Source organism: Hypanus sabinus, chromosome 3, assembly GCF_030144855.1.
Source record: "Hypanus sabinus isolate sHypSab1 chromosome 3, sHypSab1.hap1, whole genome shotgun sequence".
NCBI classification, from domain to species: Eukaryota; Metazoa; Chordata; class Chondrichthyes; order Myliobatiformes; family Dasyatidae; genus Hypanus; species Hypanus sabinus.
In genome coordinates this window covers 93,430,605-93,454,902 of record NC_082708.1, presented here as the reverse complement: position 1 = coordinate 93,454,902, position 24,298 = coordinate 93,430,605, and the positions used below count along the sequence as shown (strand labels likewise).

At 43.3% G+C, this 24,298-nt stretch overlaps 1 protein-coding gene and 1 pseudogene across 2 annotated transcripts; one reads left to right on the top strand and one right to left on the bottom strand.

Moving 5' to 3' along the window:
• Positions 1-2,802: 2,802 nt before the first annotated feature.
• Positions 2,803-11,106, top strand: LOC132391508 (zinc finger protein 229-like). Of its 2 annotated transcripts, XM_059964787.1 has the most exons (3): positions 2,803-3,140; positions 4,977-5,890; positions 10,012-11,106. In XM_059964787.1, the coding sequence occupies exons 2-3, from the start codon at positions 5,384-5,386 to the stop codon at positions 10,030-10,032; spliced, it is 528 nt and encodes a 175-aa protein (XP_059820770.1). In that variant the 5' UTR covers positions 2,803-3,140; positions 4,977-5,383; the 3' UTR covers positions 10,033-11,106. The 2 variants fall into 2 exon arrangements, with proteins under 2 accessions (XP_059820770.1, XP_059820769.1); XM_059964786.1 differs by having other exon boundaries at positions 4,977-11,106.
• Positions 11,107-19,160: 8,054 nt separating this feature from the next.
• On the bottom strand, positions 19,161-19,326 carry LOC132392032 (U2 spliceosomal RNA; annotated as a pseudogene).
• Between the last annotated feature and the right edge of the window lie 4,972 nt (positions 19,327-24,298).

Genomic DNA, 24,298 nt, shown 5'->3' with positions numbered 1-24,298 from the left:
ACTCCACTCTTTCTGCGTCACCAGCAGACTGGGACATCTTGCCTCCGCCAAGACATTAAACTGTGAACAACTGTGGTCAGGAAGTGATTCTGGGGTTCTTGAAACACTACCTTTTTCAGTCTGAAAACAACCCACTCACCCAGCCACAGACTACTGGCAGTTTATAGATCTCCAACGAGAAAGCTTAATCACCTACTCCTGAGTTTCAATACCATTGCTGACTCTTGAGTTCACCACCATCAGATGTCAGGAGGGACATAATAATCAGAAAGTCTCCAGTTGCAGCCGTGTAAATAAAACGTGATCTTAGTGGGTGTGTAGCGCATGCTCAGAATGCAAAGGAGACAGACAAACTGAGGCAAGTCACAGACTGATGAAGGGGAGGAATGATCCATTTTGATACAGAGAGGAAAGCAGAGAGTTTGATATTGTGCCTGATGCCGGAACTGTAGCCAGTTAGAAGATGAAGTCTTGTTCCTCCAAGTTGTTTTGAGTTCTGACAGTATTTTTATCAGAAGGCACCATGGAGACTAAAATTATCTGAGTTGAAATGTTGTCCTTCACCCACCGACGTGCTTTGTAAACTTTTAACAGTGTAGAAAAGTCAAAGGATTTGTGTATGGGAATCACAAACACAGCACAATAGTTCCACTGTATCTGTCAGTTCACCAGTGCTTGACTGCCACCAATCATTGAATGTGGAGGCAGAGATGCTGAAGAAGACAGTGTCCCACTCGCTACAAGGAGAGCCTGAACATGTGTCCATGTCCGTGATCTGATTGGATACTTTGCCATGATGTTGATAGCAGTGAGATGTCATTCACTGGCTCTCATTTTGGAAGGGATTCAGACGACCATCGCAGATACTCCAACAGCTTCGTACTGGGAAGCGGCCGTTCACCTGCTCCGTGTACACGAAGAGACTCATTCAGTTAACCCACTTTATGATGCTCCGGTGAGTTCACAATAGATAGAGGCCACATTTCTGTCCAGAATGAGCAAAGTTTTACTCAATCATCCCAGCTGCTGCAGCACCAGCAACTTCACATCAGGGAGGAAGTTCAAATCAGCTCTGTGTTAAATGTTTAAAAATCACGGTGTCTGAAGGCAGCTGCAGGTTCATGAGGGACTGTTACTGTCAGATTCTGCAGTTCTTGTGGCTGCTCGTCACACCCAGGACTGAACACTGGTCACTGACCATTGGAGTAGTCCATTCTGCTGATGTTAGCCTTAAATTAGACTGGTTTTTAATATTGTGGAGCTGTGAAAGATAAATCTGTTTGTAACAAACCTGTGTCTCAGGTATTTACTGTCTTTACCACACTCACAATGTACACTAGAGAGGCCACTGGGCCCATCTGGTCCCTGCCCATGTTTCTGTTCCATATCAGTATATCAAAATCATCCTTGCCATTCCCCTCTCACTCTCCCTGTGATGACAGGTTGCAACAAGTCACCACTCCGTGAAATAGGAGACTTCCCTTGAATTGCATAGAATCACAGAAATCTACAGCATATTACAGACCCTTTGGCCCACAATATTGTGTTGACCATGTAACTTACTCTAGAAACTGCCTAGAATTACCCTACCACATAGTCACCTATTTTTCTAAGCTCCATGTACCTATCTAAGATTCTCTTAAAAGACCCTATTGTATCCGACTCTACCACCATCACTGGCAGTGCAATCCACACACACATCACTCTTTATTTTAAAAAAAACTTTGGTCTGACATCTCCTCTGCACTTACTTCCAAACAGCTTGAACCTTTGACCCCTCGTTTTAGCCATTTCAGCCCTGGGAAAAAGCCTGTGGCTATCCACACGATTAATGACTCTCATCATCTTATACACCTGCATGAATTCCCTGCATGATATTCTCTGGGCTGAATAAGACAATGAGCTCATTGTGGCTTTGACATTCTTCAGGGCTCTGGACGAAGTTAGTTAAACTCCTTCTTCCCTGCTCTTTTCAACATTTTGGGTCATTTTCACCAATTTCAAAGGACTGCTGGGTTGTTACAATACACCTCTAAAGTCTGATAGCAGACTAGCGAGTGAATCTTCGATGGAGTCAAATCAGAAACCAAAGAGTTGCCAGCCTGAGTCAAGGCTTTGCAGCTCCAGAAAGAGATGGGGCCTAGAGTTTATGAGGAGGAGGAAGAGGAATCAGACCAGCAGGATGTGGCTACAAATGAAAGATCAGAAACGTTTAGAAACTGGAATGAAAAAGGGTGGTTAGTTTCTGCAAAATACTGGAGGAAATCAACAGATCAGACAGCAAATGTGAGAGTAAGCGTTGGTCACGGACTAGAAGGGCCGAGATGGCCTGTTTCCATGCTGTAATTGTTATATGGTTATAAATGTGGAGTGGAGTAAATAGACAACGTTTAGGCCAAGCCCCTTCAGCATGCCTGCACTGTGTACTCCTCTGCTTCGTTGTTGCCTGAACTGTGGAGTTTCTCCAGCATTTTGTGTGTGTGTGTGTGTGTGTCTGTATTTCTAGCAAATGCAGAATCTCTTGTGTTTTGTATCTGCATTCGTAAGAGGATTGTACTTTTTTGTAAAAAGAAAGTTTGCTGATATTAATTGTATTGTTTATGGGAGCCGCTTTCTTAGTTAAACAGCTGCTGAGTTTTCTACACAGAATAAACTGAGGTGTGGACATGAAACCGGTGCTTGCAGAATCCTTTAATGGCACCCTAATTACCCAGAAGGCTGTGCGTATAAAATTTCGCTGCCTCTGTAACACCGACCAAATGCGCAGGCGTCAAAGTTGTTGACGTCTGTGAATATCACGCATGCGCGTAGTACACAAACGGCCTAAGTACCATCTCTTGGCGAATTTATTTCAACACAACAAAAAAGCTGTGAGACCGGACACTGTCGCCATTAATCCCGGGGCAGTCCCTCTCTCTCAGCCCCACAATCCGTACACGGGCCCCGGGGAGCTTCCGGCTGCTGAGGGAATGGGAACCGATGGATCTCTCAGACAGAGCTGAGCTCCAGCTATCTAAATGCAAGGATTAGGAACTCGGAGAAAGGAACAAAATCTTTTACATCTCCAGTTGAGAAAATCGCCTTTGTTCTACCTCCAATCACAAACTCGAGGAAATCTACAGATGCTGGAAATCCTAGTGGTAAGGCTTGCTTGTGCTAGTGTGTGGCGGGGGAGGTGTGGTTAAACTAAAGTTGCAGAGGGGATTGGAGTCAGAATGCCAGAACAGATAGTGGGTGAATTGAATTGACTTGTATCATTCATATACATGAGGAATAGAAATCATTATATTACTTCTCCATCTAAATGTGTAATATGTAATTTATAGTAATTTATAATAAATAGTTTGTTCATAGGACAGTCATTATAACAGAAATATAAATGTATCAGAATGAATTAATCAGTCTGTTGGCCAGGTGGAAGGAGCTGGCCAGGAGTCTGTTGGTCCTGGCTTTATGCTGAGGTTCTGTTTCCCGGATGGTAGCAGCTGGAACAGTTTGTGGTTGGGGTGACTTGGGTCCCTCAATGATCCTTCAGGACATTTTACACAGCTGTCTGTAGATGTCCTGAACAGTGGGAAGTTCACATCTACAGATGCGCTGGGCTTTCTGAACCACTCTCTGCAGAGTCCTGCGATTAAAGGAAGTACAGTTTCAATACCTGGCAGTGATGCAGCCAGTCAGGATGCTCTCAATTGTGCCCCTGTAGGAAGTTCTTAGGATTTGGGACCCATACCAAACTTCTTCAGCCATCTGAGATGAAACAGGTGCACGGCCACATACCACACAGTCGGTATGTACGGACCACATGAGATCCTCAGTAATGTTTATGCCGAGGATCTTAAAGCTGTTCACTCTCTCAACCCCAGATCCCAGTTAATAGAGGTTAGCCTATCTCCATTCCTCCTGTAGTACACAACCAGTTCCCTTGTTTTTATGACATTGAGGGAGAGGTTTCTTTCTTGGCACCCAGACACATGTTGTTCAGACGTCAGATAAAGTCAGCAATCAAATGGTTGCACATGGTGCGATGAATGTGCTGAGCTGTGTATATCACAATGCAAGAAGCATCACAGGAAAGCCAGATGAGCTCAGGTCAGGGAATTAAGATGTTATAGCCATTACTGGGACTTGGTTGCAACCAACAGGCTGAAGGATTTAGAGGAACAACTTTGTAGAGATTGCAGACTATGCCGAGGAAAAAAGGTCGATATAGTAAGCGATTTTAACTTTTCATATATTGAATGGGACTCCCATACTGTAAAATGACTAGCTTGGGGTAGAATTTTTCAAATGTGCCCTTAATCAGGACGTAGAATTCCCGATGTAGAAGTGTGCAGTAAGCTGTTAGGAAATGATCCAGCATTAGTGATAGAAATTAGTGTATTGGAACACTCTGTATCTAGTGATCGTAATGACATAAGATTCCAGGTAAATAGGGAAGAAGCGAGGGCTGGACCATGGGTTGAGAATCTAAATTGAAGAAAGTTTAATTTTGATGGTAACAAAAAGGATCTGACAAGTGTGGATTGGGACAGGATGTTTTCTGGCAAAGGAGTACTTGTAAGTGGGGAGGCCTTCAGAAGTGAAATTTAGAGGGTGTAGGGTTTGTATGTGCCTGCCAAAATAAAAGTTGAAAGGTAACTGGTGCTGGGTACCTTGGTTTTCAAGAGATATCAATGCTTCGAATATTTTGTTCCTCTGAATGCCTCAGACTGTTGGCTGCTGCAAAGACTCATTAATGACTACAATATCACAATTCCATGTCCTGAGCTAATTTAAGACAGGAAGGGCATCAGAGAATTTGATGGTCTTTCCAGATACCAGCACTGTGCCCAGTTAGAAGATTATTTCTCTTTCCAACTTGGGTTGAACTTGACTGTAACAGTGTGATACCAGATCACACCTTGACAACTGGAGTGATCTCATCAGAAATGTTGTCCTACACCCACTGATAGATTTTGTAAATCTTTTTACAGGTTAAAAATGACAAGGAATTTGTCTACGGGAATCTAGAACACAGCACACAGTTTTTGCTGTCTCTGTCCAGATATTTAAGAAGTGGAGCAAGGGATTCACTCGATCATCCTTCCTACTCGGACTGTGGGGAGGGATTCACTTGATCATCTGACTGATTGGCAGGCCCGTCATTTTACTCAGGAGGGTACCCATTCATCTGCTCAAACAGTGGGAATGGATTCACTCGGTAATCTCAACTGAAGGCACATCAGCAAATTCACACTCAGCAAGGCCATTCACCTGTTCTGTGAGTGAGAAGGGATTCAGTCAGTCTTCCCACCTGTGAATACACCAGTCACTTCACACCGGGCAGAGGTTGGTCATCTGCTGAATTTGTGGGGAAGGATTCACTCGGTCATCTGACCTAATGGCTCACCAGCGAGTTCACACCGGGGAGCGGCCGTTCACCTGCTCGGACTGTGGGAAGGGATTCACTTGCTCATCCCAACTGAAGGTACATCAGAGAGTTCACACTGGAGAGAGGCCGTTCACCTGCTCAGACTGTGGGAAAGGATTCACTCAGTCATCTGACCTACTGGCACACCAGTCAGTTCACACTGGGGAGTGGCCGTTCATCTGCTCAGACTGTGGGAAGGGATTCACTCGGTCATCTCAACTGAAGGTACATCAGAGAGTTCACACTGGGGAGAGGCCGTTCACCTGTTTGGACTGCGGTAAGGGATTCACTCGGTCATCTCAACTGAAGGTACATCAGAGAGTTCACACCGGGGAGAGGCCATTCACCTGCTCAGACTGCGGGAAGGGATTCACTCGGTCATCCGACCTACTGGCACACCAGTCAGTTCACACTGGGGAGTGGCCGTTCACCTGCTCAGACTGTGGGATGGGATTCCCTCGGTCATCTGTACTGAAGGTACATCAGAGAGTTCACACTGGGGAGAGGCCGTTCACTTGCTCAGACTGTGGGAAGGGGTTCACTCGGTCATCTAAACTGAAGGAACATCAGAGATTTCACACTGGAATATGGCCGTTCATCTGCTCAGTGTGTGGGAAGGGATTCACTTGCTCATCTAAACTGAAGGTACATCAGCAAGTTCACACTGGAGAGAGGCCATTCACCTGCTCAGAGTGTGGGAAGGGATTCACTCAGTCATCTGACCTACTGGTACACCAGTCAGTTCACACTGGGGAGAGGCCGTTCACCTGCTCAGACTGTGGGAAGGGATTTACTACATCATCTCACGTAATGAGACACCAGTCAGTTCACACTGCAGAGAAGCCATTCACCTGCTCAGACTGTGGGAAGGGATTTACTCAGTCATCTAAACTGAAGGTACATCAGCGAGTTCACACTGGAGAGAGGCCATTCATCTGCTTAGACTGTAGGAAAGGATTCACTCAGTCATCCCACCTACAAGCACACCGGTCAGTTCACATTGGGGAGCGGCCATTCATCTGCTCAGACTGTGGGAAGGGATTCACTCGCTCATCTCAACTACAGAGACACCAGCGAATTCACACTGGGTAGAGGCCGATCACCTGCTCAGACTTTGGGAAGAGTTTCTCTCAGCCAAATCAACCAAATGTTCATCTTTGAGTTCACACTGGGGAGAGGCCGTTCAACTGTTCTGAATGTGGGAAGCAATTCACTCATTCATCTAAACTTCATCTAAACTCTTGCTTCAGCTAGCTGCTTAACAAGTTGAACAGGATAGGTTTTTATTCTTTGGAGCGTAGAAGGTTGAGGGGGGACTTGATAGAGGTATTTGAAATTATGAGGGGGATAGATAAAGTTGACATGGATAGGCTTTTTCCATTGAGATTAGGGGAGATTCAAACAAGAGGACATAAGTTGAGAGTTAAGGGGCAAAAGATTAGGGGTAACACAAGGGGCAACTTCTTTACTCAAAAAGTGGTAGCTGGCAGCTGTGTGGAACAAGCTTCCAGTAGAAGTGGTAGAGGCAGGTTCAATTTTGTCATTTAAAAAAAATTATATAGGTATATGGACAGGAAAGGAATGGAGGGTTGTGGGCTGAGTGCACGTAGGTGGGACTAGGCGAGAGTAAGTGTTTGGCATGGACTACAAAGGCCAATATGGCCTGTTTCCGTGCTGTAATTGTTATATGGTTAATATAGGGGGTGATAGCCCAGCCCAACCAAACTTAAGAAATCTCGTTTGGGTGGATGCTGAGCGATGTGTCCCCTGTTACAAATCAGTAACTTGAAGTAACAAAGAGTACACAATATGCGATTAAATGATTGAGCTTTATATTTCTTATTTTGACTATAGGGTTTGTGAAGTAAAGTAAAAAAAAGAAAAATGGCCCACTCTCTCCATTCATGTCTTCTCATCTCTCACCAGCAAAAATGAAAAACATCTCATTTTTACTATGTACTGCACCAGCAGTTATGGTTGAAATGACAATAAAAGTTGACTTGACTTGAAAAATTTCTCTTCCAGACTCACAAGAAAGAACATTTCTGTCATTGGATAGTCCTGCACTCCAAATCCCTATTATCTCTTGTTGTAACCAAAGCATTGCTGCTACAGAGAAACCATTACCTCAGCAGTGAAACGTTGTAGAGAGGCCATTACATTAGCAGTGAAGCTTTACAGCTTGTAATACTTATGACACTCTACCGGGATCACACTGGGAAGGAAGTTTCAATAAGTTGCATGCTGGATATTTGTCCATCACTGTTGCTGAATGCAATTTCGGGAGTGACTGTCGGGGCTGAACTCTGCAATTATTGCTGCTGCTCACCACACCCAGTTCTGCACCCTGGTCACTTGGCATGGGAGGAGTTTCTTCTGCTGTATATTCACCTTTAATGGGACTGGAGTTTAATACTCTGGACCTGAGACAAATAAATCAGTTCTTTTTTAACCTCTGTCTCTGGTACTTGGTGAATTTAGAACACACCAAGTGTACAGTAGAGAGTCAACTCAGGCCGGCTGGACCCTGCCAGTGATTCAGTTCCATGATGGTCCTCCTAAATCCTCCCCTGTTGTTCCCCTCTCACTCTCCCTGTGGTGATAGGTTCCAAACAGACACCACTCTGTGGGTGAAGAGATTTCCCTTGAATTCTCTGCAGACTGAAGAAGTCAAGCTGACTGCAGTTCTGTCTGAGATGTTCTTCACCCCTCAAATCTCTGGGCTGATGGAGAATGACACTGGGAGTTAACCTCCTTATTCAGAGCTCATTTCCACTTCATGGGTCATTTTCCCTGCTCTTAAAGGGTTGCTGAAAACACCACTGTCCTCTACAGAGTGAAAGTAGAATGGGAAACCATTAGTTGGATGTTCAATGGAGCAGGGTCAGAAACCAGAGGCACGTCTACACAGGGCAGTGTTTGGGCTCTGGATGATGGTCGGGGTAAGAACGTATGATGAGGAGAAGGGAATCAGCAGTGGGGCGTGACTGAGTAGCAACATTGGGAAACTGATTGACAGAGAAAATAATTATGTTGTCTGACTGATGACACAAACAATGCCTGTGATGCTGTGCTCCACTGGTCAAGGAACGTGTGTATTGGGAATAGTTACATCTATTGAGGGAGTTGTTCCTACTTGTATATCCTGTTATATTATATCTGGATGGTTATTATGGATTGTCCTATCTGAAATAATGTATTGATTATCATATAATTTGTAAGATTTTGTTTCTGAAACTGGATCAGGCTTGAATTTCTGGTGTCTTTACGAAGTGATGGAGGACATTAATCAGTTTGTATTTTAAAGCAAGATTTTGGTGAATGATATTTGCCACTTGATCGTACCTGTGTAAGTAATCAGATTGAGTTAAACTGTTGCAGGATCCTGGAATGTGTTGGATTGTGTCTGGTTTCTCTTGTCATTTTCTGCATTTATAACCATATAATAATTACAGCATGGAAACAGGCCATTTCGGCACTTCTAGTTGGTGCTGAATGCTTACTCTCACATTTATTGTTTGTTTGCAATTTATATGTATTTATGACTTTTCTTACTTTTTGTTAACCACCTTGTCCTGTATTTATGCAAGGAACCCCTCTGTTTCTGGGAAGAGGTCTCCAACTCTCTATCAGGTGCTTGATGCTTCCTTGTCACCATCTTGTCTGCTCAGATCATTGGGATGTCTCCCATGGAGGGTCATACTCATTCCGCTAGTTAATGTTTTCTTCCATAATGATGATTTATTTTTCTGAGTTGGCTGTTCATTTAAGTTTTCTGGTCTGTATTTCTTATCACGATTGCATATACACACATGGAGTGCTGAATCCTGTTGATTTTTGATGAAAATATATACATAACCAGAGACACCACACACCCCAGCCACTCCCTGTTTGACCCACTTCCGTCCAGCAAAAGGTTCAGGACACTAAAAACCAGAACTTACAGACTGAGGAACAGCTTCTACCCCAGGGCTGTGGCCTCCATCACACCACTCCCACAGAGCAATGACTGAAACTGTGAGCACGCACAAGGACTCAAATACTTGCACTAATGGCACTTTGTGCATTACTGTGGCATTCTGGTGCTGCTGTAACTTATTTTATGCTACTTATCTATTTAATGCCATTTTTCTATTAGTCTTGTTTTTATCTACTGCTTTGTTTGATTGCCTGAGAGGAAGCCAAACAGAGTTTTATTGTACCTATGTATAATGACAATAAAGATCATTCCATTCCATTCCATTCCAGTCCTTTCCATTCAATTCAATTAGAAGTTTTATCTGTTGTGTGATTTTAATTTTCATGTGTGTTATTTCTGTTCCTCATTCTGTCCAATGTAGTGTTAATCTAAGTGGGTTTGAGTGTAAATAGTCTTTTCTAAAGTTTTCTAATGTTCTTATTTGTCTTTGCAAATTTTACTGATTGAAATGGGACCAAGATACATTTTTTAAAAAAGTCAATGTCGGTATTGATTAAAGTGTTTATTGCCATTGTTAAGCTCTGTCTGGCAAGGATTTTTTAAGCCTTGAACTAAATTTTGTCAAAAGTTTTCCCTATTTTGGAATACTTTTTATTTTCTTTGCTTTTTGATATTCCAGATACCCAATGAAGGGTGTTGAGTCCCAATGAAGGGTGTTGGCCCGGAATGTCGATTTCCATCCATAAATGCTGCTTGACAAGCTGAGCTCCTCCAGCAGTTTGTATGTAGTTCTCTAGACTTCTAGAATCTGCAGGTCTTCTAGTTTGCCAGATACTTATGTTTCTTGAAAGAACAAGCTGGTAGTGGGGTTGTGTGGCTCTGTTGGTAAAATATAAAATAAAATCATTAGAGGTGACATAGGGTTGCAAGGTCTAGAATCTGCAGATAGAATTAAGGAACGGCAAATATAAAAACAATCTCTGATGTCAATTGTATAGTGTTATGTACCCACGGGTATCTTGTCCCTGTCACATGACCATGATGTAGTTGTGGCTATGCTGGGCATGATGTAATGGTCTTGTGATGGTGGAGTGACTTAATTTACCCACCAGTGAGAGGTCATGTGATAGTTTTTTTCAACAGGGTATAAAAGGAGAACCCCTCCCTGTGACGGGGGGCAGTTCATGGTTGAATTTGCCAGTGACTGTTTTGCTCCATATTCGATGTTATGACGCAGTTTTGTTTTAAAGTGGAGTTTTACTTTCTGCCTTAAGTCTCAACGGTTATTGCTGGCAGATTTGCTACAATACTGCCAGTTAAAGTCCAGTTGGAGAGTGAAGATTCATCGAAGTTCGGGAAGCTGAAAGATCGAGGAAAGGTGATGTTGGCAGTGAAACAGATTCAACCTTTATTTAATCTTCATACAAAAAAATCAGTAACTTGTATCCATGATAATTCCTTCTTTGCAAAAGGGCAGAGAGTTGGATGCAGAGTTTTGCCAAGGAAAGGTCAGTACCTTTAAGCTGTTTTATTTCCTTCAATCGTAAATCCCTCGGCAAAGCATACTTCAGCTGGGATCAGCAGTAAAATTGCAAAAGAGGATTTAATTACTGCAAGAAATGTCTCTCCCTTAACTGATGTAAATCATTTTGGACTTTTTGCAATACTACTTTAAAGAACTGAGTTTGCATTTCTCACTTTAAGAACTGTCCGAGCTGCTGTATCACAGCTGACTTCCGGTTAAGTTAGTCGTTTGTTTACTTTTGGGGTATTTTTTAGCAGTGTTTAATAAATTTTATTTGTTATATAAAAAAACCTGTCTCGATCATATATTCATTGTTGCTGGATCATAACAATTGGTGGCTCATGGAATGAACCATTTTTGAGTTTAAATGCCTGTTTAATATTTGATCAGTGTTTTGGAAAAGGGTAATATCCGATTCTTTTGTTTGATTGGCTTGTGAGTGGTATTCGGCAGCAATAAATATTGATGATTTCCTGGCATCGCTAGGTGCGGAGTTACTAGCAAAGGCAAAAAAGAGTGATGTATTTTAGATTGCTAGTAGGTTGGAACTTAAAGGTATTTCAAGAACTACATTGAAGCCTGTAATTCAGAGAAAAATCGTATCACACTATGTAGATTCGGGTGATTTTGATGAGTCAATTTTAGTTATGTTTCCAATAAGTACTCTAGAGATGCAGTTACAAATCGAACAAACAAAGTTAGAACAAAGTAAAGTGGACTTGGAGTGATGTAGGTTAGAAGCTGAAAATAAAAAGAGGGAATTTGAATTTGCGATGGTGGAATTAAGGTCTGACAATCAGTCTCCTGGTTCTAGGAAAGCATTTATTGTTAGTCAAGAAATTAAATTAGTCCCTCCATTTAGTGAGACAGAAGTAGAGAAATATTTTCAACATTTTGAAACGATTGCTCTGATTTCAGAGTGGCCGAAAGAAAAATGGTCAGTGTTGTTACAGAGTGTATTTAAAGGCAAAGCAGAACAGGTTTATACAGCTTTAACTGCTGAGCATGATACTGATTATGATACTGTAAAACCATATAGAGAAAGATTCAGAAATTTGAAGAAATCTGTGGAAAAACTTATGTGGAATTTGCCTACGATAAAGCTGTGTGTTTTGAGAGATGGGTATCCTAAAAATGTAAATGGGGACTATAATAAATTGAAATAGGTGATTTTAATGGAAGAATTTAAAAGGAGCATTCCTGTTGAAGTAAGGACATACTTAAATGAGAAAGACACTGCTACATTGCAGGACTCTGTTAGATCAGCTGACGAGTATGCTTTACTCCAGAAGAATAAATTTCCTCAGGGCAGAACTTTTAAAAGGAAAAATAACACAGACACTCAAGGTAAATCAGAAGTTAGTGGGAAAGGTAAGGAGGAAGCAAAACCTGTGAAGGAAAGACAGTTTGGTCCCATTTGTAATTATTGTAAGAAACCTGGTCACGTAATAGTCAACTGTTTCCAATTGAAAAAGAAGGAGGAAGCAGTTCCAGATGCTTGTGTGCAACATACTGAAACAGCTGTAAGTTCACAGGGTTTGATAAACAAATGAAATTTTGTTAGAGTCTGACCAATTTAAGAAGGGATATGATCATTTTATAACTGAAGGATTTGTATCCTTGAAAGAAAGATCTACTCTGGTGCCAATAAAAATCCTTAGGGATACTGGAGCTTCTCAATCACTGATGTTAGACAGTGTGTTAAAGTTTAATGATGAGTCTGACACTGGTGAGGTAAATTATATATGAGGTGTTGGGAGTGGCCTTATGCCTATACATTTGCATAAAATAAATTTAAGGTCAGGGTTAGTTACAGGACTTGTTAAAGTAGGACTACAACCTAGCTTACCTGTGAAGGATATTTCTTTATTGTTAGGAAATGATTTGGCAGGTGGACAAGTTTTTCCTGAAGTGCATTTGACAATGAAGTCAGAGGAACCACGTATGGATTCTAACACAGGTTCTTCCTATGTTGTAATTCAAGCTATGACTAAAAAGATTGAAGTGCAGAATGAGGTTGTTAATCACAACTGTTTAACTCGGGATTCAAGTTTTGAGAATGTGTAAGAAACTTTCTTACCTTCATTGTTTGAACAAGATTCTTGGAGTAAGTCTGACCATGAAAATTTGTCTCTGTCTCGGAAGGAGATGATAGCAGACAGAGTAAAGACCCTGAGATTATCAAATTAAAAGAACAAGCTCTTCCAGATAGTGAAATTGATGAGGTGCCAGTTGGATATTATTTTGAGAAAGGAGTATTGATGAGGAAGTGGAGATCGCCTACAATTCCTGCAAGTGATGAATGGAATGTTGTTCACTAGGTAGTTGTTCCTAAAGTTTATCAAAATGAGATTTTAACTTTAGCTCATAGTGTGCCCTTAGGTGGCCATCAATGGGTAAGGAAAACTGCGGACAAGATTTTAAAACATTTTTACTGGCCTGGTTTAAGAAAAAATGTGGCGACATTTTGCAGAACGTGTCATACTTGTCAAATTGTGGGTAAACCAAATCAAGTTACTCCAGTGGCTCCACTGCAATCTATTCCAGCATTTGGTGAACCATTTTCCAAAATAATTATAGATTGTATCGGTCCATTACCAAAAACAAAAACTGGTTATCATTACTTGCTGACTATCATGTGCAGTGCGTCTAGGTTTCCAGAGGCGGTAGTACTTAGGAACATAACAACTAAAACTGTAACGAAGGCTGTTATAAAATTCTTTACTTATTTTGGGTTACCTAAGGAAATACAATCTGATCAAGGCAGTAATTTTATGTCTGGATTGTTTCCACAGATAGTTTATAAATTGGGAGCTAAGCAAATCACTTCATCTGCATATCATCCAGAATCGCAAGGTGCCTTGGAGAGGTTTCATTCTACCCTCAAGACTATGATTAGGACGTATTGTGTGGAAAATGAAAATGATTGGGAGGAGGGTATACACTTACTTCTATTTTGCAGTAAGGGAGTTGGTACAAGAATCATTAGGTTTCAGTCCTTTTGAACTTGCATTTGGGCATAGAGGACCTTTAACCTTATTAAAAGAACAATGGATTAATAAAGAGGTACACACTAATTTGTTGGACTATGTTTTAAAATTTAAGGACAGATTACATGTAGCTTAGCCAGGGAAAATTTAAAATTGGCTCAGGAGAAAATAAAAACCTGGAACGATAAAGAAGCTGGGATGGGGATATTTAAGCCTGGAGATAAGGTTTTGGTTCTTTTCCCAGTGCAAACAAATCTTTTAAAAGCTAAATTTGAAAGAATTAAAGCTGAAAGATTGAGGAGAGTTGATGTCGGAGGTGAAACGGATTCGACCTTTATTTAATCTTCATATGAGGAATTAGTAACTTGTGTCCATGATAACTCCTGCTTTTCCAAACGAGCAGAAAGTTGGATGCAGAGTTTCGCCAAGGAAAGTTCAGTGCCTTTAAGCCAGTTTTATTTCCTTCAATTGTAAATCCCTCGACAAAGCATACTTCGGCTGGGATCAGCAGTAATGTCACGAAAGAGGATGTAATTACTGCAAGAAAAGTCTCTCCCTTAACTGACTGTGTAAATCATTTTGGACTTTTTGCAATACTACTTTAAAGAACTGAGTTTGCATTTCTCGCTTTAAGAACTGTTCAAGCTGTCATATCACAGCTGACTTCCGGTTAAGTTAGTCGTTTGTTTACTTTTGGGTTTTTTTGGGCAATGTTTAATAGATGTTTTATTTGTTATAAAAAAACCTGTCTCAATTATATATTCATTGTTGCTGGATCATAACAATAGCAATCTCCAAAAAGTAGTAAGTATGTGGTCCACAAATTACAATGGGAGATAGAAAATGTATACCAAAAGGGCAATGTTACAATAGTCATGGGGGATTGTCATGCAGGTGATTAGGAAAATTAGGAGGGTGTTGTTCTCAAGAGGAGGAATTCCTAGAATGCTTACAAGATGCTTTTTTAGAGCACCTCGTGGTTGAGTCCACTTGGGTATCAGCTATTCTGGATTTGGTGTTCTAATGAACTAGAATTAATTAGGTCACTGAAGTTCAAAGAACCTTTAGTGATATTAAGTGATCTTAATATGATCAAATTCACCCTGACATTACAGAAGGAGAAGCTGAAGTCAGATGTGGAATAAAGAGAATTAGAGAGGCATGAGAGAAAAATTGGACAAAATTGATTTGAAAAGAACACAGGTAGGGATGAAAACAGCAGCAATAGCTGGAATTTCTGGAAGCAATTCAGAAGACACAGGATATATACACAACACAAAGAGGAAGTAGTATTCTGAAGTTAAGGTGACAAAACCATGGCTGATAAGAGAAACCAAAGACAATATAAAAACCAAAGAGAGGACGCAGAACAAAAATTACCAGGAAGTTGGAGGATTGGGAAGCTTTTAAAAACCAACAGAATGGGACTAAAACAATTAAGGAAAAGATGGAATACATAGGTGAGCTAGCCAGTAATAGTAAAGAGGATACCAAATCTTTCTTCAGGTACATATAGTGTAAAAGAGAGGAAGAAGTGGATATCAAACCACTGAAAAATGATGCTGGAGAGGTAGTAATGGGGAGGAGGTGCAAGGTGATGGCAGATGAACTGAAGAAATATTGTACATCACTCTGATCTGTGGCAGGAATGTGGAGTGGAGGTCCCAGATGTCTGTGGTCAGAATGTGTAAAGTTACGTTACTTGGGAGAAGGTTCTTGGGAAACAGAGATGGTCTGAAGTTAGATTGGTCACCCCAGAGTTCTGAAAGAAGTGGCTGAAGATATGTGGGGGCATTTGCAATGATCTTTTGAGAATCATTAAGGAAATTATATCCTGAGAAGTTTTTTCCTTCACTACTCCCCCTCTCCCAGTTTCACCTATCACCTACCACTTCTTCCACCCGTCTCATATTTTCACCTATCACCTACCACTTCTTCCTCTGACGTCTCATATTTTTTTCCCAGTCCTAATGAAGGGTCTCCACTGGAAACGTCGACTGTCTACTGTTTCCCATATATGCTTCCTGGCCTTCTAGGTTCCTCCAGAATTTTGTGTGTGTGTTGCTTGGATTTCCAGCATCCACAGATTTTCTCCTGTTTTTGATAGCAACAAAAGCGGGGTCATATCATACAGCAAAAAAATAAAAGTGGGCAGTTAGAGGATTGGAAAGCTTTTACATAACCTACAGGAGACAACTAAAAAGAAACACACAGGAGAGACAAGATGAAAAATTGAGATAACTGAGCCAGTAATATCAAGTATCAAAAGTTTTTTGAGATATATAAAGAGTAAATGAGAGGGAAGAATTGATATTGACAGATGATGCTGGAGAGTTAGTAAAAGAACAAAGAAATAGCGGCCGAATGTAATAAGTATTTTGTGTCAATCTTCAGTGTGTAAGACACTAGAGTATAAGACCATAAGACATAGAAGAATTAGGCCATTCAATCGCACCAAGTCTGCTCTGTGGTTCTATCATGGTTGATCCTGGTTCTCACTCAACCCCATGCACCTGGCTCCTCGGCATATCCTGTAATGCCCTTTGTCAGGCAAGATTTCCCTGTGTAGAAGCTATGCTGGCTTTGACTTATCATTAGACTCCTTGTACCCCAAAACCTCATCTGTTATAATAGACATTAACACTTTCCGAGCCACTGCAGTTAGGCTAACTGAGCTATAATTTGCTTTCTTTTGCCTTCTCAAAGAGTGGAGTGACATTTGCAACCTTCCTGTCCTCTGGGACCATGCCAGAATCAAGTGATTCTTGACAGGTCATCACCAGTGCATCTGTTATCTCTTCAGCAACCTCTCTCAGGACTCTGGGATGTAGTCCATCTGGTCTAGATGACTTATCCACTTTAAGAACCTGAGTTTGCCTAGCACTTTTTCCTTTGTAATAGCAATGGCACTCACTCCTGCTCCCTGACACTCACGAATCTCTGGCACACTGCTGATGTCTTCTACAGAGAAGACGGATGCAAAGTACCTATCAAGTTCATCTACCACCTCTTCCCCATTTCTACCCCACGAGTATCATTTTCCAGTGGTCCAATATAAACTTTAGCCTCTCTTTTGCATTTTTATAATGGTTTATATTATCATCTAGTTTGCTCTCATATTTTGCCTTTCCCCTTCATATAGCTTTTTTTTAGTTGCCTGTTGTTGGATTTTAAAAGCCACTCAATTATCTAACTTCCTACTCACTTTTGCTACCTTTTTTGCACTTACCTTGGTTTTTAAACAGTCCTTAACTTCCTTTGTCAGTCATGGTAGCCTAGCCCCGCTGTTTGAGAACTACTTCTGCGGGACATATCTATCCTGTACAGAGCCGTTTCTGTTCTGGCATCATCCCCACCAAGTACCCTTCTCCAATCCACCTGGGGAATCACCTCTCTCATGCCTCTGTAATTCCCTTTTTCCATTGCAATACTACACATGTTCTCCCTCACAAATTGCAATAGGAATTCAAGCATATTATGATCACTGCCTTCTAATGGTTCCTTTACATTAACCTCCCGAATGAGATCTGGGTTATCATACAACACCCAATAGCAGTTCCCCGATTAGGCTCAACCATCAGCTGCTCTAAAAAGCCATTTCGTAAGCATTCAATACATTCCCTCTCTTGCAATCTGACATAAATCTGACTTTCCCAATTCTCCTGCAGATTGAAGTCACTCGCTACAATTGTGTCATTAAATTTATTACATAAATGCCAAACATTCAGGAGTATCTGGTGCAGAAGTGAGGATACATGCTTCCCAACCGCTCAACAGACGACACCATTGCCATCACCCAACACCTGGCCCTCACCCACCTGGACAAAAAAAACACGTATGTTCGAATGCTGTTCATTGACTTCAGTTCAGCAGTCAACACAATCATTTCTCAGCTCCTGACTGGAAAGCTGAAACTGCTGGGCCTGAACACCTCCCTCTGCAACTAGATCCTAGACTTGCAGACTGCAAGACCTCAGTCAGTCCGGATCGGGAGCAGCATCTCCAACACCATCACACTGAGCACGGGGGCCCCCACTGCAGTGTGCTCAGTCCACTGCTCTTCACTCTGCTGACCCATGACTGTGCTGCAACACACAGCTTGAGCCACATAATCAAGTTCGCTGATGACATGACTGTGGTGGGTCTCATCAGCAAGAACGATAAGGCAGCATAGAGAGGACGTGCAGTAACAAATGGACTGGTGCAGAGCCAAAACCCATCTCTGAATCTGAACAAAACAAAAGATATGTTGACTTCAGGAGAGCACAGAGCAACCACTCTCTGCTGAACATTGACGACTCCTCCGTTGAGATTGTTAAGAGTACCAACTTTCTTGGTGTTCACCTGGTGGAGAATCTCAGCTGGTCCCTCCATAGCAAAGAAATCCCAGCAGTGTCTCTCTGCGAAGTCTGAGAAAAGTCCATCTCCCACCCCATCCTCCTCACATTCTACAGGGGTTGTATTGAGAGCATCCTGAGCAGCTGCTTCACTGCCTGGTTCAGAAGTTGCAGCATCTCGGATTGTGTCCTTGCAGTGGAGGTCAGCTGAGATCATCGGGGTCTCTCTTACTGACATTTACACCACACGCTGCATCCACAAAGCAAACAGTATTATGAAGGACCCCACGCACACCTTATACAAACTCTTTACCCTCCTGCCATCTTGGAAAAGGCACCAAGGGATTTGGGCTTTCACGACCAGACTTTGTAACAGTTTCTTCCCCCAAGCCATCAGACTCCTCAATTCCCAGGGTCGAGACTGATATCTACATAATTTATTATTATATTGTAACTTATCCTCTACTGTGCCTATTGTCTTGTTTATTAATTATTGTACTGCCCTGCACTGTTTTGTGCACTTTATGTAGTCCTGTGTAGGTTTGTACTCCAGTGTAGTTTTGTGTTGTTTCATGTAGCACCATGGTCCAGGAGGAACATTGTTTCGTTTTTACTGTGTACTGTACCAGCAGTTTATGGTCGAAATGACAATAAAAAGCAACTTGACGACTTGATATAACAGAGAAGATTAAGACAGCAGGAGCGTCAGATGAAACAATGAAAGTACGCAACGGGACAACACAGACCACTGGTTTGCAGCAAGCAGAAACACTTAGACCACACATGCTCTTCCTTGTCAAGCAGAAGCTATTCTGTTCATAAACAATGTTTTACCAATGCAAGCCAGTGTCTTCATTAAGAACAAATAGCGATAAGAGGCCTGTACGAGGAAGAAACAAGAAAAAAAAAGCCCAAGAAGCTTGATGTGCACGGACAACTGAATTCTACTGTTTATTTGTTGTTTAATCTCACTGAGGGGATGTCCACCATTCCCAGAGGCACTGCAATACCGGGTCAATGCGCGGAGTGGGCAGAGCAAGTCCCTACTCCATCTTCCTGTTCTGACAATCAATTGGTCCCCAGATAAGGGATGTATCAGATATTAAACTGATATGAGCAGATTTTAAAAAATTAAACAAAATACACTTTATTCAAAAATAAAATGGTGTACAATAAACTGTTCAATGTCTTAAACCAATAAATAATGTCTTAATATAATAAACCATTCAAACCTTTACAAATGTTTCCATTACGGTCTTTACATTTCCACACTTATAGCCACCCAGGTGGCACTCTGTTGTTTCATATTTACATCCCAGTGCTGAGGGGTATACTTCCCGCCACCCTACCGCTCAACTCCCTCGGCAGAAGAACTCTAAACTGTGGTCCTTCCTCACTGGGCACTTATGATGGCTGCACCAATTTTCAGTACGTCCCTCAGCATGCACTTCTGCAGCCAAGAATGTGCCAGTCGGCAGCATTCTCCCACGGACATCAACACATGCTGGTAGACCATCAAGTTTCAGGCCGACCAAAGAGTGTCTTTCACCAAGTTGATGATATGCCAGCAGCACCGGATGTTTGTCTCCATGTGTGTCCCCGGGAACAACCTGTAGATCAGAGAGTCCTCTGTTACGCAGCTGCTGGGGATGAACATTGACACTGTCCCTTCCATCCTCCTCCGCGAATCCACAGTGTGCAAAGAGGTGGGTCACCGCCTCCTCCTCACTGCAGTCCTCCTGTGGGCAGCGGGGTGTGGAGATGACGTCCCGGGCGTACAGGAGGGATCTGACTGGGGAGACTTCTCTCACTGCCAGCCAGGCGAGGTCTTGGTACCCGTTTGTGAGGTCTGGCGATGAGGCATTTTGCCAGATGTACTGGACGTTGCTCAGGGAACCACCCCACTGTGTCCGTCACATCCTTCTCCTGCAGTGCCGGCAGGACATTATGTGCTTACCACTGCTTGATGGCTCTGTGGTCAAAGGCGTTGACCTGGAAGAACTTTTCTAATAAGGACAGATATGGCAGCACCGACCAGCTGACTGGGGCGTTGCGTGGTAGTGGGGCCAGACCCATCCTTTGTAGCCAGGGTGACTGGTAGAACCTGGGTACATAGTGGTACTTGGTACCTGGGATCCACACACAACCTGATGCAGCCACACACGAAGCTGGCCATCAGGGTGAGGGCGACATTGGGAACGTTTTTGTCCCCATTGTCCAGGGACTTGTGCATGGTGGCCCATCTGACCCGCTTCATCTTGGATCCCCGGATGAATCTGAAGATGGCTCGGGTGATTTCCCAGCTGAAGGAGCGGGGGACGGGCCACACCTGTGCCAGGTACAGCAGCACTGAGAGAACCCCACACCTGATGACCAGGTTCTTGCCCGTTATCGAAAGAGAGCGCCCCCCCCCCACAGTCCCAGTTTCTGTTTCACCTTAGCAGTCCGCTCCAGCCAGTTCTTCCTGCATGCCTCGGTCCCTCCGAACCAGATCCCCAACAACTTCACATGATCAGACCTGATGGTGAAGGGGACACTGAATCGGTCGGCCCAGTTGCCGAAGAGCATGGCTTCGCTCTTCGTGCGGTTGACCTTAGCCCCCGATGCCAGCTCGAACTGTTTACAGATGCTGATCAGCCTGCGAACTGACCTTGGATCAGAGCAGAAGACGGTGACATCGTCTAGGGAGGTTTTGTCTTGCTCCACTGCCTGGCAGCGTCACCCCTCTTCTGCCCTCATCCTTCCTAATGGCTTCATCAAAGGGTTCTATGCAGCACACAAACAAAACAGGGGAGAGGACACAGCCCTGCATGACTTCAGACTTGATGGTGAAGCTGTCTGTTTCCCACCTGTTGACATGGACTGCACTACAGATGTCTGTGTAGAGCAGTCTGATCCAATTCCGGATTCCCTCCCCAAACCCATTTTGCAGAGTATGCCCACCATGTACGTGTGCGATATCCTGTCGAAGGCTTTCTTCTGGTCCAAGCTGACCAGACACGCATCTACCCCCCTGTCCTGCACGTAGGCGATGGTGTCCCTCAACAGTGAGAGGCTGTCCGAGATCTTCCTGCCCAGTACAGCACAGGTTTGGTCCGGGTGGATCACCTGTTCCAGAGCAGTCTTGACCCTGTTGGTGATAGCGTTAAACAGGATCTTGCAGTACACATTCAGTAGTAAAATGGGCCTCCAATTCCTAATCTCCTCCTTTTCTTCCTTCTGATTGTAAATGAGGGTGATGATGCTCTTCCTCATGGACTCTGAAATGCTACCCGCCGGAAGTATAGCATTCCAGCAGGTCAGCGTCCTTTCAGTTCCACAAAGCTGAAAACAACTCAACTGGTTAGCCGTCGCTTCCGGGAGTCCTATTTGACCCAGACGGAGCCTGTCAGCTCGTCCAGAGATCCAGACTCACCCGCATGCCGTCGTCTAAGACCTGTGCGATAGACGATAGGAAATTGCAGGAGGCTGTGTACTCTATGGCCTTTCTGTCATACAAACCAGCATAGAAGGACCTGCAGATCCTGAATATGTCTGTTTGCGAGGACGCGACTGAGCCGTCCTCTTCCATAAGGTTGTGGATCACAGAGCTCTCCCTGTGCACCTTCTGAAAGAAGAAGCGAGAGCACGTTTCGTTCTGCTCCACGATTTGGACCCCTGATCGGAAGGTGATCTTGGAGGATTCGGTGGCAAAGTGCTGGGCTTGCCGGCCCTTCACCTCCCTTAATTCCTCTCTGACATCCACCCCCCTTCTACTGCAGAAGGAGAAGTTGCTGTAACTCAGTCTGGAGTTTTCGCAGTTCCCTCTGCTTCTGCCTTGCTTTCTGGATGCCCTTGCAGCTGAAGAACTTCTTGATGTTCTCCTTGGTGGCTTCCCACCAGAGAACCGAGGAATCATAGAAGATTTTCAAGGTTCTCCAACCTGCATACTCCTTCCTACCAACATGGAATATGAGGTGTTAATCCCCTAATCTGTGTCTAGCCTCAACTTCACAGTGGAGAAAGTCATGGGCAGCACGTCACTATGACAATGGGGAGCAGTATTAAAATCACTGGCCACCAAGATATACTGGTTGTTGCAGCAGAAAGAGTGAAGGTGCTTCAATTAGGGATCCCCCAAACTAAGTTGGGTCTCACCGATGTAGAGTTGGCTACACTGGGAGGGAGAGTGATTAAGGAGGAGGTGTAGGGATAGATGTAACACTTAGGTTGGTTGCAGGGTGTTTGGTGGACAAGAGAGTCACAGCGAGAGTGAACCCTGTGATTAATAGAGGCGGACATGGAGAGGAAGGTGTGCCTGGAGGTGAGATCCTGGTGGAGATAGTGGAAAATGCAGAGAATATGTTGGATGCAGAGTCTCAGTGGATGGCAGAAAATGGACAAGGGAGAGCCAGTGGATATGGTGTACCTGGACTTCCAGAAAGCTTTTGATAAAGTCCCACATAGGAGATTAGTGGGCGAAATTTCGGCACATGGTATTGGGGACAGAGTACTGACATGGATTGAAAATTGGCTGGCTGACAGGAAACAAAGAGTAGTGATTAACGGGTCCCTTTCGGAATGGCAGGCTGTGACCAGTGGGGTACCGCAAGTTTCGGTGCTGGGACCACAGCTGTTTATAATATACATTAATGATTTGGATGAAGGGATTAAAAGTAACATTAGCAGATTTGCTGATGACACAAAGCTGGGTGGCAGTGTGAAATGTTAGGAGGATGTTATGAGAATGCAGGGTGACTTGGACAGGTTGGGTGAGTGGGCAAATGTATGCCAGATGCAGTATAATGTGGACAAATGTGAGATTATCCACTTTGGTGGCAAGAACAGGAAGGCATCCTAATGGAGTAATAATTACTATCTAAATGGAGTCAAGTTAGGAAAAGGGGAGGTATAACGATATCTAGGTGTTCTTGTACATCAGTCAATGAAAGCAAGCATGCAGGTAAAGCAGGCAGTGAAGAAAGCTAATGGCATACTGGATTTTATAACAAGAGGAATTGAGTATAGGAGTAAAGAGGTCCTTCTGCAGCTGTACAGGGCCCTGGTGAGACCACACCTGGAGTATTGTGTGCAGTTTTGGTCTCCAAATTTGAGGAAGGACATTCTTGCTATTGTGGGAGTGCAGCATAGGTTACCAAGGTTAATTCCCCGAATGGCGGGACTGTCATATGTTGAAAGATTGGAGAGACTGGGCTTGTATACACTGGAATTTAGAAGGATGAGAGGGGATCTGATTGAAACATATAAGATTATTAAGGGATTGGACACACTGGAGGCAGGAAATGTTCCCACTGATGGGTGAGCCCAGAACTAGAGGCCACAGTTTAAGAATAAGGGGTAGGCCATTTGGAACAGAGATGCGGAAAAACTTTTTCACCCAGAGAGTGGTGGATATGTGGAATGCTCTGCCCCAGAAGGCAGTGGAGGCCGTCTCTGGATGCATTCAAGAGAGAGTTAGATAGAGCTCTTATAGATAACGGGGTCAAGGGATATGGGGAGAGGTCAGGTACGGGGTACTGATTGTGTATGATCAGCCATGAATACAGTGAATGGCGGTGCTGGCTAGAAGGGCCGAATGGCCTACTCCTGCACCTACTGTCTATTGTCAGATGCAGACAAGGTAACCCTATATTATGTGGTGGAGGGGAGCTGGGGTGAGGGCATACGTGCAGGAAATGGAGGAGATACAGGTGAGTCCTGTAATGATCGCAGTGGACAGGAAACCCCTTTATTGATGAAAAACGCCATGTCCTGGAATGAAAAACCTCCTCATGAAATCAGATGCAGCAGAGACAGAGGAACTGAGGAAAGGGAATAGCATCCTTGAAAGTGACAGTGTGAGAAGAGTAGCAAAAGCTACATTTAATGTCAGAGAAAATAACTGTTGTGGACAAGGTAACTGTGGCAGACAGTAGGTTTGTTAAAGAGGCCAGGAGGTAATCTGTTTCTGCAGAGAGAGAGAGAGAGAGAGAAAGAGAGATCAAGAAAGGAGAGCAAGATGATGAAAATGGACCAAGCAAATCTGAGAGGGGTGTATGTTGGTGGGAAAGTTGATAAATCTGACGAGCTCCACACGGGTGCTGGAAACTGCAGCAATGCCGTCATCAATGTGGT

Bases quoted from the DNA above. Each gene is read 5' to 3' on its own strand.
- LOC132391508 (XM_059964786.1), top strand. From the start codon at position 5,384: ATGGCTCACCAGCGAGTTCACACCGGGGAGCGGCCGTTCACCTGCTCG.